General features: G+C 40.7%; 2 protein-coding genes across 4 annotated transcripts; one reads left to right on the top strand and one right to left on the bottom strand.

Moving 5' to 3' along the window:
- The first annotated feature begins 919 nt into the window (after window positions 1-919).
- Window positions 920-12,166, top strand: SQRDL (sulfide quinone reductase-like (yeast)). 3 transcript variants are annotated; one of them, XM_009276509.2, is made up of 10 exons: window positions 920-2,461; window positions 4,133-4,384; window positions 4,728-4,898; window positions 5,430-5,483; window positions 7,178-7,372; window positions 8,302-8,511; window positions 9,006-9,189; window positions 10,102-10,169; window positions 11,108-11,286; window positions 11,678-12,166. In XM_009276509.2, exons 2-10 carry the CDS (start codon window positions 4,151-4,153, stop codon window positions 11,733-11,735), a joined length of 1,353 nt encoding a protein of 450 aa, XP_009274784.1. In that variant the 5' UTR covers window positions 920-2,461; window positions 4,133-4,150; the 3' UTR covers window positions 11,736-12,166. The 3 variants fall into 3 exon arrangements, with proteins under 3 accessions (XP_009274784.1, XP_009274785.1, XP_009274783.1); XM_009276508.2 differs by lacking the exon at window positions 920-2,461 and having other exon boundaries at window positions 2,784-4,384; XM_009276510.2 differs by lacking the exons at window positions 920-2,461; window positions 11,678-12,166 and having other exon boundaries at window positions 2,779-4,384; window positions 9,006-9,185; window positions 11,108-11,195.
- Window positions 12,167-12,471: 305 nt separating this feature from the next.
- On the bottom strand, window positions 12,472-15,128 carry LOC103896706 (nicotinamide riboside kinase 2). The gene is made up of 7 exons (XM_009276607.2): window positions 15,037-15,128; window positions 14,514-14,559; window positions 14,188-14,374; window positions 13,832-13,903; window positions 13,076-13,182; window positions 12,762-12,853; window positions 12,472-12,655 (listed from the first exon to the last, which is right to left on the bottom strand). The coding sequence occupies exons 1-7, from the start codon at window positions 15,085-15,087 to the stop codon at window positions 12,650-12,652; spliced, it is 561 nt and encodes a 186-aa protein (XP_009274882.2). The 5' UTR covers window positions 15,088-15,128; the 3' UTR covers window positions 12,472-12,649.
- Between the last annotated feature and the right edge of the window lie 53 nt (window positions 15,129-15,181).

Below are 15,181 nucleotides of genomic sequence, written 5' to 3' on the forward strand. Positions count from 1 at the left end.
CCCGCTGGGCGGCTGCCTCGGGGGCCGGCGAGGGTTTCCCTCTTGAGAGCTTGAAACGCGGGGCCCGCGGGCTCTGCGACGGGGTGAAGAGCTGCTGAGTGTTTGTGCGTGGGTGGAGTATTTAAACCGTTAACCTGTGGCCAACTGTTCAGAGGATGGTTGCAACGATCTTTACTCTTGCTAGCAAGACTTTTCTAACTTCGTTTGTTCTAACTGCCTGCAGTGGGTGGTTCAGAAACTGGCCCAGTGAAGTTGTCGATCTGGGAGCCAAGCATACAATAGATAATCCAGAGAGGAAAAAAAGTGTAGTTGTCTCGAGTGTCTCTGTGTGAGGTGTCATGCTTCAGTTAAATGTTTGGTCTCTCAAGGCTTATTTACTGGCTGTGACTCTATAGACCTGACAAGAGAATGGCTTGTAGCACTCGGTACTCTGCGTGTGTCCCCCGGCTCTGAGGTTGTACCTGTTCTGTGATACCTCCTCTATGTAGGTAATACTGCAGAATTAATAGTGACCAGGCGCCTTCCGTGTCAGATCAGCTCGTGGACCCAGGAAGCGCATGCGAGAAGAGATTGAATTTCAGTGCTTGTAATTAACCACTTCTCTTGTGATTTTGCCAGCATTGTATTTCTGACTTGTTGTCCATGTCTTTATTGCGTAGAGGTTGATTTTATTTACTTGTGGCCATGGAGAACTGTAGGCACAGATAACTTCTACACTTTGAGCTTGTTTATGGGCTGGATGGTAGGTTATAGCAAAAGGTGTAACGAGTGCAGTTAGGTGGATTTTAGCTGCTCTGGTTTGGGTTCTGCACAGAACTGGCTGAGGAACACTTATCCTGTTCTCTTGAAACTGCTATTTTCTTGAATAGAGATTGGAATTGGTTAAAATACACAAAAATATTAAATTGTAATGCATTACCTATTAATAAATACTTATTATTAAAATAAGCCTATTTTCAGCAAAGTTCTTCTTTAAAGAAAAGTTTAAATAAGTTGGTAACCAATACATTTCCTCCGCGATGCTTGTAGAAATGTCATTCGCTTGTTTTTTAAGAACAGCTTAATGAAGGTAGTTCCTTATGGTTTGCTGTCTCAATCTCCTAAAGGGATATAAGCCACTAACTCTGGAAAACAGTGTTTTCTATTTTTTTTTCTTTAACTGAAAAGTCACTATTTTTATGCTTGTACTACCTTAAGCTGCTTAACGGCATTCAAACACTAAATAATACTGAGCTCTCCTGGTCAGTCTTAACTGTGATTTTTTTTTTTTTAAAGTGCGTTTTCTTCAGTATTAATTAATCAGACTTACTATAAAAGCATGCAAACTAATAGCCTTACAGTAAAAGGGAAAAGATTTATGAATGGAGGTGTGACAGTCACTGACTATCTTCAAGCTAAGTCTGTTTAAAAAAAATAAAAAATCTGTGTTTAAAAATGGAGGGGGGGGGGAAGTTTTGAAATGCTAGCTCTCCTGGTAGAAATGATATTTTTCGTGGACTTATTGTGGGTCACGTGGCCCTGATTTTTATGTGGTGCTAGGTGAGTTGTGCTGCAGTAGCGCTACACAAGCTGCCCAGGCTGTAACAAACCATCGTGTCTTGAAAGCATTCGTAGAACAGACTTACCTCTCCTGGTGACAGAACTAATTTTAAACAGCAGAACTGTCTCAGGCCAAGCAGAGCCCTCACTAAGGTGGAGAAGTATTTGCAGGCTTCATCTTTCTAGGCAGCGCTCCAGGACTTGTATACGGATCTTCATTAGAAATGTGACTTCATGCTATGTAAGGCTAATATCCGTCATCCTTTAAACTATGCACAATAAAACATGACAGTTGATAAGTGTGCTGTGTGTTAAAATGGTCTCGTAAAAGCTTAAAATTTCAGCTCAGTTCACTAGGCTAACTACGAATTTTCCCCTTCATTTTTGTTCTATAATTCCCCTGTTCCTTTATCTCCAGTGTCCAAAGTAGAGGGTTGATGTGTTGTTGACCGGCTCAGTTGTACAGCTGCTGTCTAACTTGGGAGCTTAATAGGAAGGATTTTGCTGTTCTTTTCAAAACAGCTGTCTACAAATGACACTTCAGATTGTTTGTTTCTGTATACTCTGGAACAGCTGAACAGCAACACAGTACCGCACTCTCATCAATTAGACTGCTGTTAGTTAAGGTGTATGTTGTGTGTGCTTATAAGCATGCTCACTTCAAAATCTGTTTGGTCAGAGAGGATAATTATTCCTTAGTTCGCACTACAAAAATGAAGTCTTGTTCTCTTGGTATTGTCAACCAGCCGGCCACTGTGCCTGTTCTGCGTGCTTAATAAAACCCAAAGCAAAACCCTGCGTTCGTGAGCTTGCAGAAACAGGATGTCCCTCTGAAAACCATCTCGCCAACGGAAGTTGCAAAACTTACTCTTCACTATTCATCTCTCTCCGACTAGGAGAAAGCAGCACACATCTCCATCAGGTAATTTTTATTTCTAGGGCTAGAACAACTTCCTCCCCTTGCTCGAGCAGTCTGTCTGCATCTTTAAATCACTGCCTGCACTAGATACACGATAAACAGCCTTCTAAAGTGAAACTAACTTATTCTACAGTTGTTGTTTTTCTTTTTGAAGGGGGGGGATGGGAAGAATGTCTGCATCTTGGAAACTTCCTGTAAAACAAAATTATTAAAATAGTTTTTACAGTGGACACTTCTGAGATTTTCCCTCTCTGTCCCAAATTAATTGTACTGTAGGGGTTAATAATGGGACTTCATAAAGAATTCGGGGTACAGGGGGATGAGGGATGTTACGATAGCACATGAAGGTGCAGAATGAATTGCTCAACTACATCGAGCACGGTGGAGAATTTTTGAAGCTGACCTTGGAAGATTTTCTTTAAAATATTTGAGGTTTCTAGTTTAGTTTTCAAACGCTTGCCTGTAAGTACTATAAATGAGTTCTACCCTTTTTAAGTGAAAAAGCTGGAACTCTTGCCTGATGACTCAAGGAATTAAACAAAGGGGAGCAGGTATAGAACACAGGAAAGTGTTGTCGTAAGTTGCTTTTCAGGTTATAATGCTTACTCATTCTTTATTGGCAATGTGGCAATAAGGAACTGAATTAAAATGAGTTTATACTTGTTTTATCACTGAAAAGCTAAAAACTGATATTCAGCGTGTGCAAACAATGGATTTAGAACAGGAAAAGCTCTTGTTCATTCTAGCAGAGGGAGGGGAACGTGCGATAACCTTGACTGTCTTCTAGATAATGCAACTGCATATCTGGTGCTGCAATTGTCAAGATATATCGTGCTTTAGGGTTCTGGCTCCCATTTGTCAGGTGACAGGGTGCAGCTGTAGCAAGGATAAGTACGTGTTTCTGACCTTCGTTTCCAGCTACTTTGGTGATATAAAAGTTAAGAGGTGACCATGGGTAGAGAACTAAGTATTTTGGGTATACTCAAAGATCCCAGATCTAGGAAGATGTAAACTCTTGTTTCATTGAACTTGGTTTTCCTATCGAGCTTAGGGCTTGCTGCTTCTCCTGCGAGAATACACTAATACACATGTCCTTGCTCAAAGCACCATAGAACTTGGCATGCTTGCACCCCCGAGAGGCAGCGAGAAGGGGTGTGTCTGATGTGTGCGTATGCTGGTACATCCTAACGTTAAAATACAAACGTAATGATGCGTTTGGCTGACATATGACAGTTAGTGGAATGGCACTCAGTGTGTTCACACAACTACCTCGTTCAATATTTCAGTGATCTACAACACCTAGCAAATTCTTGTTCCTTTTTGCGGCACTCATCTCTTCAGGATTGTAATATTACAGCTGGAGTTACAGCATGTGCACTGCCTGTGCTATAGGATCAGATACCTCTTCCTGCCACGATAACCACAAAATGTTCTTATGCTTTGTTAGAATTCATTTGCTTGTATGAAACTTCAATTTCCTGGCAGAGGCCGTGATTGACTTTTTTTTTTTCTTTTTTCTTCCCCAAAGTGATTACAATCCATTTGCAAATTAGTGGTTTAGCTGCAACAAAAGTTTAGTAGTATAATTCTTGCCTTGAAGACTCATCCAGGCATATAAATAAATATAAATTCTACCTTCTGTAATCGTTACTGGTGCCTTTCCTTATCTTGTAGCTTCCCGCTAACTGAAGGATGTCAGCAATTGGAGTAGTGTCCTCCTGTTCCTGTCTCCGTCCTGGCGTATGGCTGCTGAAACCAGGAATGCAGAAGATGAGCTCCTTCGGCTTACATACAGCAGCCAGGTGCGCTGCCAAGGATTATTATGAAGTACTTGTGTTGGGTGGAGGCACTGGTGGAATCGCCATGAGTGCTCGGATGAAGAGGAAGGTGGGGGCAGGAAACGTGGCTGTTGTTGAGCCAAGTAAGGTAAGTCTTCCTCGGACGTAAAGCATCGAAAAGAATAAGCGTTTTACGTATCTGACCAGATTGGTCTGATTCTCATCCTTCTTCAACCTCACATGTTTTTAACTGTGGAGAAGAAGCCAACTAGCCATCTTTTCATGCAAAGCCTTCTAAATTTGTTGCTCCGTGATAGAGATGCACGCATCCCTCCAGCTTTGTCATGCAAAACTCTTGGTTATTTTTACAGCTTCTTTTGTTAAGAATAATACAATGTTAAGAGCACATTGCTTCCTATTTGAGGTGATGTGCCTTCATCTTAAAGTCCCTTTAAACAGTTCTTAAATGTCTATTTGAACATTTCTTTCAGACTCATTACTATCAGCCACTGTGGACCCTGGTTGGTGGTGGTGCAAAGCAGCTGGCAACTTCTGCACGTCCAACAGGAAGCGTAATGCCTAAAGGTGTTGAGTGGATCAAATCTCAAGTTACAGCATTGGATCCAGATAAGAACTGCGTCTGGCTGGAGAACGATGTCAAGGTAATAATGTGGAAAAAAAAAAAAACCACGTTATTCTTAGTCTCTTATTCAATGTCATGAGTTGTCTGTCCACCTCCTGCAGAACCCCTTGGAACTGCCTATTGGGCCAGACCTTCCTCCAGCATCTAGAAGGCCAGGAAATTCCACTTAGTCGTATGAGAAGTACTTGATCCTAAAATCTGTTTCTAGTAAAAATTGTTGTAGATAACTAGGTTAGAATAACATGAACTTAAAATATCATTATCATAAGTCTTTTCCCTGTTTATAGTAAACTGAACACAAAAGAGAGAATATTTTGCTCCAAACACTCGCTTTTGTGTGTAGCAAAGGCTCTGTGTATAATGTGTAATGCAGTTAGCATTTTAACAATAAATTGTTCTTAGAGTTTAACATTTACTTTACTAATGTTCCCTATATCTCCTTCCCTTATGACTCTGTTGCTGTCAGATAACTTAAATTTGCTTTGAGGTAATGTTTTGGTTTTTGTCTAAAATACTTTTTTTTTTTTTTTTTTTTGCCCTTACACAACAGATATCTTACAAGTATCTGATAATTGCCCTTGGGATTAGTCTCCATTACGAAAAGGTATTTGTTTTACAGTAATCATGTTTTTACTAGTTTTAATGGCATCACGTACCCTTATGATTCACTAAAGTAAATGGCTTTTCAGTACGCTTTTTTTACTGCACGGTATTGAACGCTAATACAAATGAAAGAGCCAGAAGACAGCCTAATGACTTTACTGCTTCCACAGATCTCTGTGTAATAACCCAAATTACCCTTGGGAAGGTCTTTTAAGACAGCTTTGTTGCATCTCTATGGTAATATCAGCAGATGGGGCAGCAAGTTAAATGCAGAACTTAAAGGCAGCCTGTAATAATGAGATAATGAGGTATGCTGGCTGTAGTCTGAAGCATCTCTAATGTAAACAGAAGTGGGGAACACAGAGCAGTCAGTAAAATCTGTCCTGCAGAATTAATTTGACCCACCCTCACCTTTCTTAAAGGATGCACTTCAGAAGGAACCAGCTGAGTTACCACGCTTGTGGTTAAATAGGCCCTGGGGCCCTTCCCATCTGTTATGTTTCCTGTACACTTTATACAGTGGCACTCAGAGGAAAATGTTAATGCCGCCGTATGGCACAAGAATGACCATAGCGATACGGAGGAGGAGGAAAACACAAAGGCAAGATGTTTGAGCGATTTGGCTCCAGCGGTTTTAACTTGACCTGAACATGATGTAGTACCCGATAGTATATACTTGGGAGCTATTCAAAGAGATACTCAAGGCATACATAACCCAAGAGCTAGTCTTAGTTTAACTACGGTCACACCAGATAAATTCTGGTGATTAGGTCAGCGGAATGAGGAATTGCACTGTGTTCAGCGACCCTCTCAGTCTTCGTATGTCTGCAGTACAACCTGAGAAAACTAAATTCAGTATTCAGTAGCAGAAGCCATGTAATACAGTTAATCGCCATTGCTCTGTAGTGAATAAAATTCATAGTAACAGATTTATATGGCTTTAAAGCGAAAGTGGCCAGTTTAAAAAGAAGGATGGTTTCTCTTATTTGTCTTCCCAACAGCATACTTCCTGGTGTAAACTGTGATGTCCCAAACACATTGCAGTGCATGTAACATGACTCGGTTTTCTCACAGAATTTCTGCAATCCGTTATTTTGAAATGGGGACAACTCCCTTTCTCATAAGCAGATGCTCAGGCATAGTAGGAGTAGTAGGGAAATAATTATTGGAGACAGTCGAGTTAAAACAACCCTAGGAAATACAGGTATCTGCAGCTGACTACTGAAAAGGTTCACTCACCTTACAGATTTTCATAACGCCTCTTTTTTTTTTTTTTAACATGATTTTTACTTAAGATGATGTGGCAGTTACTCACCTTACAAATTTTCATAACGCCTCTTTTTTTTTTTTAACATTTTTACTTATGATGATGTGGCAGTGACTTTATATATTCTTACTCTGAATTTCACGCGCTAGTCTACAAAAACTCGGGTCTGGGTCTGCATTGAACACTTACACTACAAATGTTGCAGACCAGAGTCATTTCAGTAAATGTTACATCTACTAAATCAATCATCTAATGGAAATATCTGATCACTAGGCTTATTTTCAAAAATTCCAACTAGCAAGTATGTATGGGCTTTCTTTTTGCTGGAGGCTTCTTAAATAGCTATTTCTCAAGTCTGCATTTAATAATTGACAATGATGACAAAATTTTTGCCATCTGTACTTTAAACCTTAATTTCATTTTCTTAGATCAAAGGCTTGCCTGAGGGTTTTCATCACCCTAAAATAGGTTCCAATTATTCAGTTCATACGGTAGAGAAAACGTGGAAAGCTTTACAAGATTTCAAGGAAGGAAATGCTATCTTCACTTTTCCAAATACTCCAGTGAAGTGTGCAGGGGCTCCTCAGAAGATCATGTATTTATCAGAGGCCTACTGGAGGAAAGTAAGTATTTTGCTCTCTCTGCCAGTGCTTGTTCCCACAGCTGGAAAGAAGGCTTGTTTGAAGGGTTTCATATGATCTTTAAAACAAATAAAAACCACACAAGAGGAGTGTGACTCAGGATTATTAAATTAAAGTGACTGAGTTGCTTTTTTCTATTATTAATGTATAATAAATGAAGCTAACTGAATTGTACGTAAATACTTAGCATATATTTAATACTGGAGAAACTTGTAGAATTCAGAATCCATAAGGAAAGAACTGCTTACCCTGCTTCTGGCGAGGTACATATACAACTGTGCTCAGCCTGACTTATAACTTCAGGTGGTGCACTAAAATAATGCTGGCTGGAATTAAGTAATTCTTGTTGCTTTAAGTACCTAATACCTGTTGCCATTTGTCTTTCTGCTAGTCTGAAAAGTGGCTATGCTTGCTCCTTGTGGCGCACTGTCTCGGCAGCAGGAGGAGTCTTAGCTAGGCTGTTAAAGCAAGCACAATGGAAACAAAAGACATCTTCAAGTGGAAGTGTCAGGCTTCATATGTGTTTAAGTTTCATGAGCTATCTACTGGGCAAGTATCTGAATAATGCATAGAACTGACGGTTTCAGAAAGCTATATAATGCTAAGCTGTTACAAGTGCTTCACCTGCATGCAGCAGTTCCTCAGTGAATTGCATCCACCTCTTCTCACTAGCGATTTGGGGGGGGGGGGGTCTTCAGTACCTCACTCAGAAAGGGCAAAGATTATCTTGTCTAGCTTCTAACATGGTGTGAAATAACTGTATCTCGAGAGTTCTAACGTTAATACTTCATTAATAATTGAACTGCATTAATAGTTCTATCAGCTTTTCAGTAGTGCAGCATAGTTCTTTTGTCTCTGCTAGCTTGTCACAGTTTCTTAATAGAAAAGGCTAATTAGATCTCTCTGTGCAGACAGGAAAACGTTCCAAAGCAAACATCATGTTCAACACTTCACTTGGTGTCATTTTTGGTGTTAAGAAGTATGCTGATGCATTGCTCGAAATAATAAAGGAGAGGAATATTGCTGTTAACTATAAGCGCAACCTTGTAGAAGTTCGAGCAGACAAGCAGGAAGCTGTGTTTGAAAACCTGGACAAACCCGGAGTGACTGAAGTTCATCAGGTCAGGAGCTTTCAGACCTCTAGTTTGGTCCCATTTCTTCTCCTTGTATACCGTAACATAACTGCCACGCTATAACAACATAATGTCTGCTTCGTTGTATACTGCTGTTACCTCCCGAGAGTACCATCTCTAACTTTAGGAGATTAAAAAGTTTGAAACTAAGGTGGAGAGAAGAAAAAAATATTTCATAAACTATGCCTGGAGTCTTGTATGCCTGGTTAGTGTAACTTGGGAATGTCTCAGATGTATATGGAGGAAGGCAAATTGCTGTTATGCCAGTCTAAATGGAGTTCCCTGATAAGGTTCATGTTTAAAGGGATGCACTTCAAATTTGAGAGCAAATTTTCATGCTATGTACTTGTGTTTTTAAAAAAAACCCAAACAACACAACAAACCAAGAAAACCATCTCCACACTGCTCTTGTTGCCTTGTATCAACACAGATATGATTTGCTCTGATAAACTAGCCATTGAGTGCCTTTTCTTTCCGCCTAGTATGAAATGCTTCATGTCACACCCCCAATGGGGCCACCCGATGTACTCATCAACAGTTCTGTCTCGGATGAAATTGGCTGGGTGGATGTAGATAAGGAAACTCTGCAACATAAAAAGTATCCTAATGTATTTGGTATTGGAGACTGCACCAACCTTCCAACATCAAAAACTGCTGCAGCTGTAGGTAAAGTTGCATGTGTGTGTAATGAAAAGTGTGGGAGTCACAGTAAGCTTTTTGTTTAGTTTGTTACTCCTCAGGTCTTGGCTTCAATTATTTCCAGCTTTCAAAAAGACTGAAGTCTCCTGGGCTAACTAATTAGTTACAGACCATGCTGATGCCATTAAGCCACAGTTCTCTTGTTCCAAATGCCTCACGGAGGAACCAATTCTATTTTCTGTGTTCACGGAATGGCATAAAATGAGTGTACTACTCTTGCATTCCGTCATCATTCAGTAACAAAACTTTCTGCTCTTATCTCAGCAGCTCATGCGTATGTGTCAGCTAACTGATAAGTCACTATTGAAGAATCACGTGTTCTGTCCATACAGCCACAGGGTCCAATATACAAACACTTCAGGCGTATGCTCTCACAACTAACAAAAATGCAGATAAGAAGGTGGAAAAAAAGAAAGGCAATACAGTATGTTATTGGTGTGCAAAAAAAAGAAAGGCTACGTAGTACGTTTGGTGTAATGTGAGGAATGGTCTAGCCAACTATTCCAGCAAATGGGTCTAGAATACTTCCCTTACAGCACTCAAAATGAAACAAAACTTCAGTGTGTCAGAATCTTAGTGTTTGGGAAGACTGAACAAGTATAATGTAGCATAGGAGAATGGGCGTAGGTTAAAAACAAGCAGCTCAAGTTTCATAAAGCTTTAGCATGTTGGAAACAGTGAGGCCAAAGCATTAGTCCAAATTTTTTTTTTTCCCCTTATCTGGGACCGTAAACTTCCCAAACGGACTTGACATGTAAGTTCAATTACAGCTGAATTGTCCCAACAAAATGCCTGGCTAGTAGCGTTTGCTCTAGTAATGACAGTAATTGCTGCCTGAAACAAAGCCTTAATACACTTTTTTCCTTCCTTCTTATGTAGCTGCCCAGTCTGGAGTGCTTGATAAAACTATTTCCCTGGTAATGAAGAACCAGTTGCCAACTAAAAAGGTACCTACAGATCTTGTCTTCGGGAGAAGTTATCTTGAATGTTTTCTCCATTCTTATGCAGGAAGTCTTGCACGCAGCTAAACCATGTGAACCAGAAGACAGGAAGGGCTTTGCATCAGCAGCTGGGGTGCTAAATGGCTAAATACTGTATGTCATAATTTAGTTGCACAATTCATATTCTTGATACTTCCGTTAAAAACGTTATCTATTTAATTCCTTGACTTCTGAGTTGAAAAGCTGATTAGTCTGGGTTCTTCACCAATGCAGGCGATTTATTTAGAGTAAAAAACTGTTGACTAGCGTAATCTAATCCCTACTCCAAGAAAACCCTTGCAAACTTTACACATCTGTACTATGTTAAACTTGCCTCCCCTGTACAGAACATGATCTTTTAAGGAGTTGAATTGAAGGTTTTGTACTACAGAAGATGTTAAGCCTATAACGATGTTGAAATTTCTCTTTGAGACTTGGCTTTCATTTTACATACGGCTTCTAAATTAATATTCCTTGGGATACTAACCCGAGTATCATCATCCATATTCCTGCAATCCTCTGGAAATTCTTACAGCTATAGTCAAGATCCTGTTTATATACTGTCTTATTAAAGCTAGCACCAGCTCTCATCCTGATCTACTGGTCACCTATTCTGCTGGTTACAGTAATAACCAGCAATTAATGACACAAAGCCCTATTGTTCTAGATTAGTTCTAATTTAAGCAATGTTGTTAAGCAAATCAACAATCTACATTTGAGATAAAATGGCTTAGTGTTATGGTTATTAAACCATAATTGGCTTAGCAGCCTTCCAAACTCACTGGTATTAACGCTATAAATGTGGAAACCTCCTAGTAACTCATTTTGAAATATGAATGTTGACAGTAATACCTCAGCATTTAGACTTTGCTCAGATTAATGAGAAGGGGTATTCTTCATTGCAGTATGATGGATACACTTCCTGCCCGCTAGTAACAGGCTACAACAAGGTGATTCTAGCAGAATTTGACTACGACGGTCAGCCTTTGGAGACCTTTCCCATTGACCAGAGTAAGGAGAGAGTAACCATGTACCATATGAAAGCCGATATGATGCCTTTTCTCTATTGGAACGCACTACTTAAGTAAGTATTTCAATTCTGAGCAGGCAGAGCTGCTGTGATCATTCAGAAAAAAGCCAGGTACAGATACCTGTTCCGGCTTAGTTCCTTAGTAGCACAGAAGCAAGTGAAGTGCATCCTTAGTCGTGACTAAGACCTCAGCTTTCTGAGGATTTTGGGCACTTTGCTCCTAACAGGGGTTCGTTCAAGCAGAGTAGGGTTGAATTGCACAGAAGGGCACCCCTTGCCCAAGTGAAAACCTGACTGAAGCACAGACGATTCTCCAAAACAAACCCCCAACACTCATCTCTCAGCAAGTATGGTATCTTATGGGAGTAAAACAAAAACACTTCCCTCAAACCCTACTTTGATAGTACATACATAAAATTTGATAAACAACTTTCTCCATTTCCAGGGGATACTGGGGAGGACCGGCTCCTATCAGGAAGCTAATGCATCTGGGCTTGAAGTAACTGCTGGTTCTCAGTGTTGGTCAAACTCTTTTGAAGAAAAAGGATTGGTCTCACAGTGGATCAATACAGATCTTTGCTCTTGGACAACCCCCTAGTAGACGTTTTTTTTTTTTTTCTTTAAATCAAGCTTTTGTCCTAAATTCACTTTTCCCCCTACTAGGGATTAAGCCTTCGTATGTTCTTTCACTGCTCTTCTATGTAAACCAAGGCCTTAAACTACTTCTGTAGACACACAGGAGTTTGAACTTAAGTGTGGACTTGCCTTAAGCTACAGTACACTACTGCAATCTTCTAGAGCAATCAATTTTAAAGCTGTTGTATATGTAAAATTTTTTCCCTGACTCTAAACTGAATTGTCTGCAGCCAAGATCAATGCATGCACTGGATTTAAGAGAATAATTCAATGCTAGTAAAATGGCCTGAAAACCTCCTATTGGTCTCTCATTTTTGAAGAGCAAAATCAATCCTGATTTCTTCATCAAGAAGCATACTTGCTGCCTAATTAGATGGCTTATAGAAACTCATGCAGGTTATTGAACAGAAAGACCTCAAAGCAGTGTATGTATATACACACCCACTCTCGTAGGATAGTTGTGCCACTTCACATCAGTTCCACTATAATGTTTTACTACCACAGGTTAAGAACATACATAGTGAAAAGAATTCCCAGTAGACTGGAGATTAGGAGAAGACTGAGATCATCTGAGGCCACGTACTAGGCTGGTGCACAAATTAAGATGACAGACACGCGGGAAGTGCTTTTTAATTATGACCATATATAACTCAGTTTCAAGGGAAGATTGAACAAAGTTGAATTTAAGAGTTGAGAGTCTTCACAGAAGCTGGAACTTTACTGGCAGTCAGGTAGACAGCGCAGAGCAAACAGGAATCATCTTCACTCAAGAATCAGCAGCTTATTTCTAAACAGACATACATGAACATACTTCAAGTTACAGCTTCATGCTTTTTCAACATAGCCTTTAAAAGGGTTGCCTCTGAGTTGTAATTACAAGCACGAACATGTACCTGCATGTTAAGTAATTCTTCAATCTTATTCTGGATCTGTCCATACACATCATTAAACAGCTCCTCCTTTGATTTTGTTCCATTTAAGTGCACTTAAAGTAAGAAAGTAAAAGGAGAGTGCTATAATTGAATGTTTCTGTAAACCTGCCAGATCCCAATTTCAAGAGCATGCACTTGACTGGTATCACAGAAATACACTCCATCCACCTGCTTCAACGCCTCTCATGCATCTAACCAGGATGTATATCCCAGGTTTGAAAAGCACTCTCTCATAAAGCAATCTTTCAAAAGTGCTTTTGTCATTAAAGACTTACCCACATCAACTCCAAGATCTTCCATTATCTTCCTGTGCTTTACATACATAGGCCAAACATGGCCATCAAACAATCCAGGTGGATCTGGTACAGTGTAGTTCCTTGAACTATAAATTAAGACATTGTTATGCAAGAGTAGTCTAATGACAGTTTAGGGAAGTGACATGGTTCATTCAGTTTCTCTATACACTAGCCTGAGCCTGTTGCCTCCAATGTAGTTTCCGAGCTTATCAAAAGTCGGTATTTAGCATGAGCTGCAAGCATAAAGATACCCCCAAAAAGTTGGAATTAGATATGTGGGTCCAAAGTGTTCAAGATGCAAAAAGGATTCCTAAGACATCCTAACATTGATGAACAGCCTTCTCTTAAAGCTTTAGCAGAACTTTGGGTAAAACAGCTGTCTGCTTACTCCTCTGAAACGTAACTTTTTCAAGTTTAACTCATTTCATTTGCATTAGGAACTGTGTACCTGTACAACAATACAGCCAAATATAAAACCCCAGAATAGTTCAAGGCCTGGGAACCATTTCATTGGAAAACCAGAAAGGGAGACTATTGAAAGATCTGTGCTTAAATTGAGCATTTGCCTCACACAGTAGTTTGGTAGAAACCTTTTGGGTTGGTTTGGTGAAGGAAGCTAGTCTTCTAACACAGCAGCTACATTAGTGTTTATCCTTTCTTATCTAAGAGAAACAAAGTCTTGAACCGAGTAAGACGTTATTGGGCTAGCAAGGGAACTTGGGAAGATAAACTTACCTTCTTCTCCTTTTACACTCTTCATACGGAATGGAAAGAAAGTACCGATGGTGGAATACGTCAATCAGCGGCCTGAAAGAGATACATGTTTGGTTACAGCTAGACTGTTTGATTAGTAGCAAGAAATGGAAAGGTAAAACTACATCCATTTCCTGTATCTAGAGCTATCTTCAGACTTGTGACACCTAAACTCAGCAGTAGTCAATACCAGCTGCTAACTCTTGGTTTAGAACAGGTCTTTTTATTCCCTTGGAGGTTCGTCTGTCATGTAAAATCATGTGAAAATCAGAATGTAAGGTTCGTCTATCATGTAAAATCATGTGAAAATCAGAATGTGTGAAGTCACATTTGATTACCTGTAGGTGTAAAGTAGGAAGCCTTCAACAATAAGAATGTGGATTGTTTCATCTCTTCCCTCCTTATCCTGTAAGATCTGGGCATCCAGTGTGTTGTTGATCCCATGAGAACGTTCGAACTTGACTGGGTTTTTTATCCAAGCGTTTATGGTACTCATCATAGCTTCCATATCTAATGCACTAATCACTAAGACAAAACAGGCAACTATCATTAAGCAGTAATTAAGTATCATCAAGTAATAGTCAGTACAAATATAGTGTACATGAAGGATCAAAATACTCAAAAGTTTGAGTTACGCTTTGATAACACTGTAGCAAAGCCTTACCATCATACTGTTTAAACCCATCTTCAACTTCTATTTCATCTTGGGGCTGAAACAGTGATAAGAAAAAAACTGCTTGGTCAGCACAGCTACTGGGAAGCTTGATACCCATTTCAAAGCAAGATTCAAGATCCGAACCCTGAAGCTACAAAGAGGAATCTTAACCCTCCACCAGCTTTCTTTACATGCAGATAAAAAGCAGTAGTAACGAGGCTACGATAAAAGAGCCTGCTCCTCTATCTTCCCACCAACACAAGCACACCGTACAGCACTCCCAAGAAAATGGAAAGTCATCGGGATGTATTGCAGCGCAGGCTCATCCACCAGCCGCGCAGCCAACCCAGCTAAGCACTGCGGAGGAGTCGCCGCGGACGGTACGGGGAACCTGCGGGAGCTGGAAAGCGCGGGCAGGGCAGCGCAGCAGGCAGGCCGGGCGCCAAGGAGAGAGGGCAGAAGCACGCAGGGGTCACCCCTCGCCTTCCCCCGGCCTACGGAGGGCGGCCGGGCTGGCGGGCGCCCGCCTCACCTTGAAGAAGTCATCCTGGTGCACCACGCTGCAGCTGGGCAGGGCCTGCATCAGCTTGCGGGTGAGGGTGGTCTTGCCTCCGTTGGTGACCCCCCCCCCCCCCCCCCCCCCCCCCCCCCCCCCCCCCCCCCCCCCCCCCCCCCCC

Source organism: Aptenodytes forsteri, unplaced genomic scaffold, assembly GCF_000699145.1.
Source record: "Aptenodytes forsteri isolate BGI_AS27 unplaced genomic scaffold, ASM69914v1 Scaffold1, whole genome shotgun sequence".
NCBI classification, from domain to species: Eukaryota; Metazoa; Chordata; class Aves; order Sphenisciformes; family Spheniscidae; genus Aptenodytes; species Aptenodytes forsteri.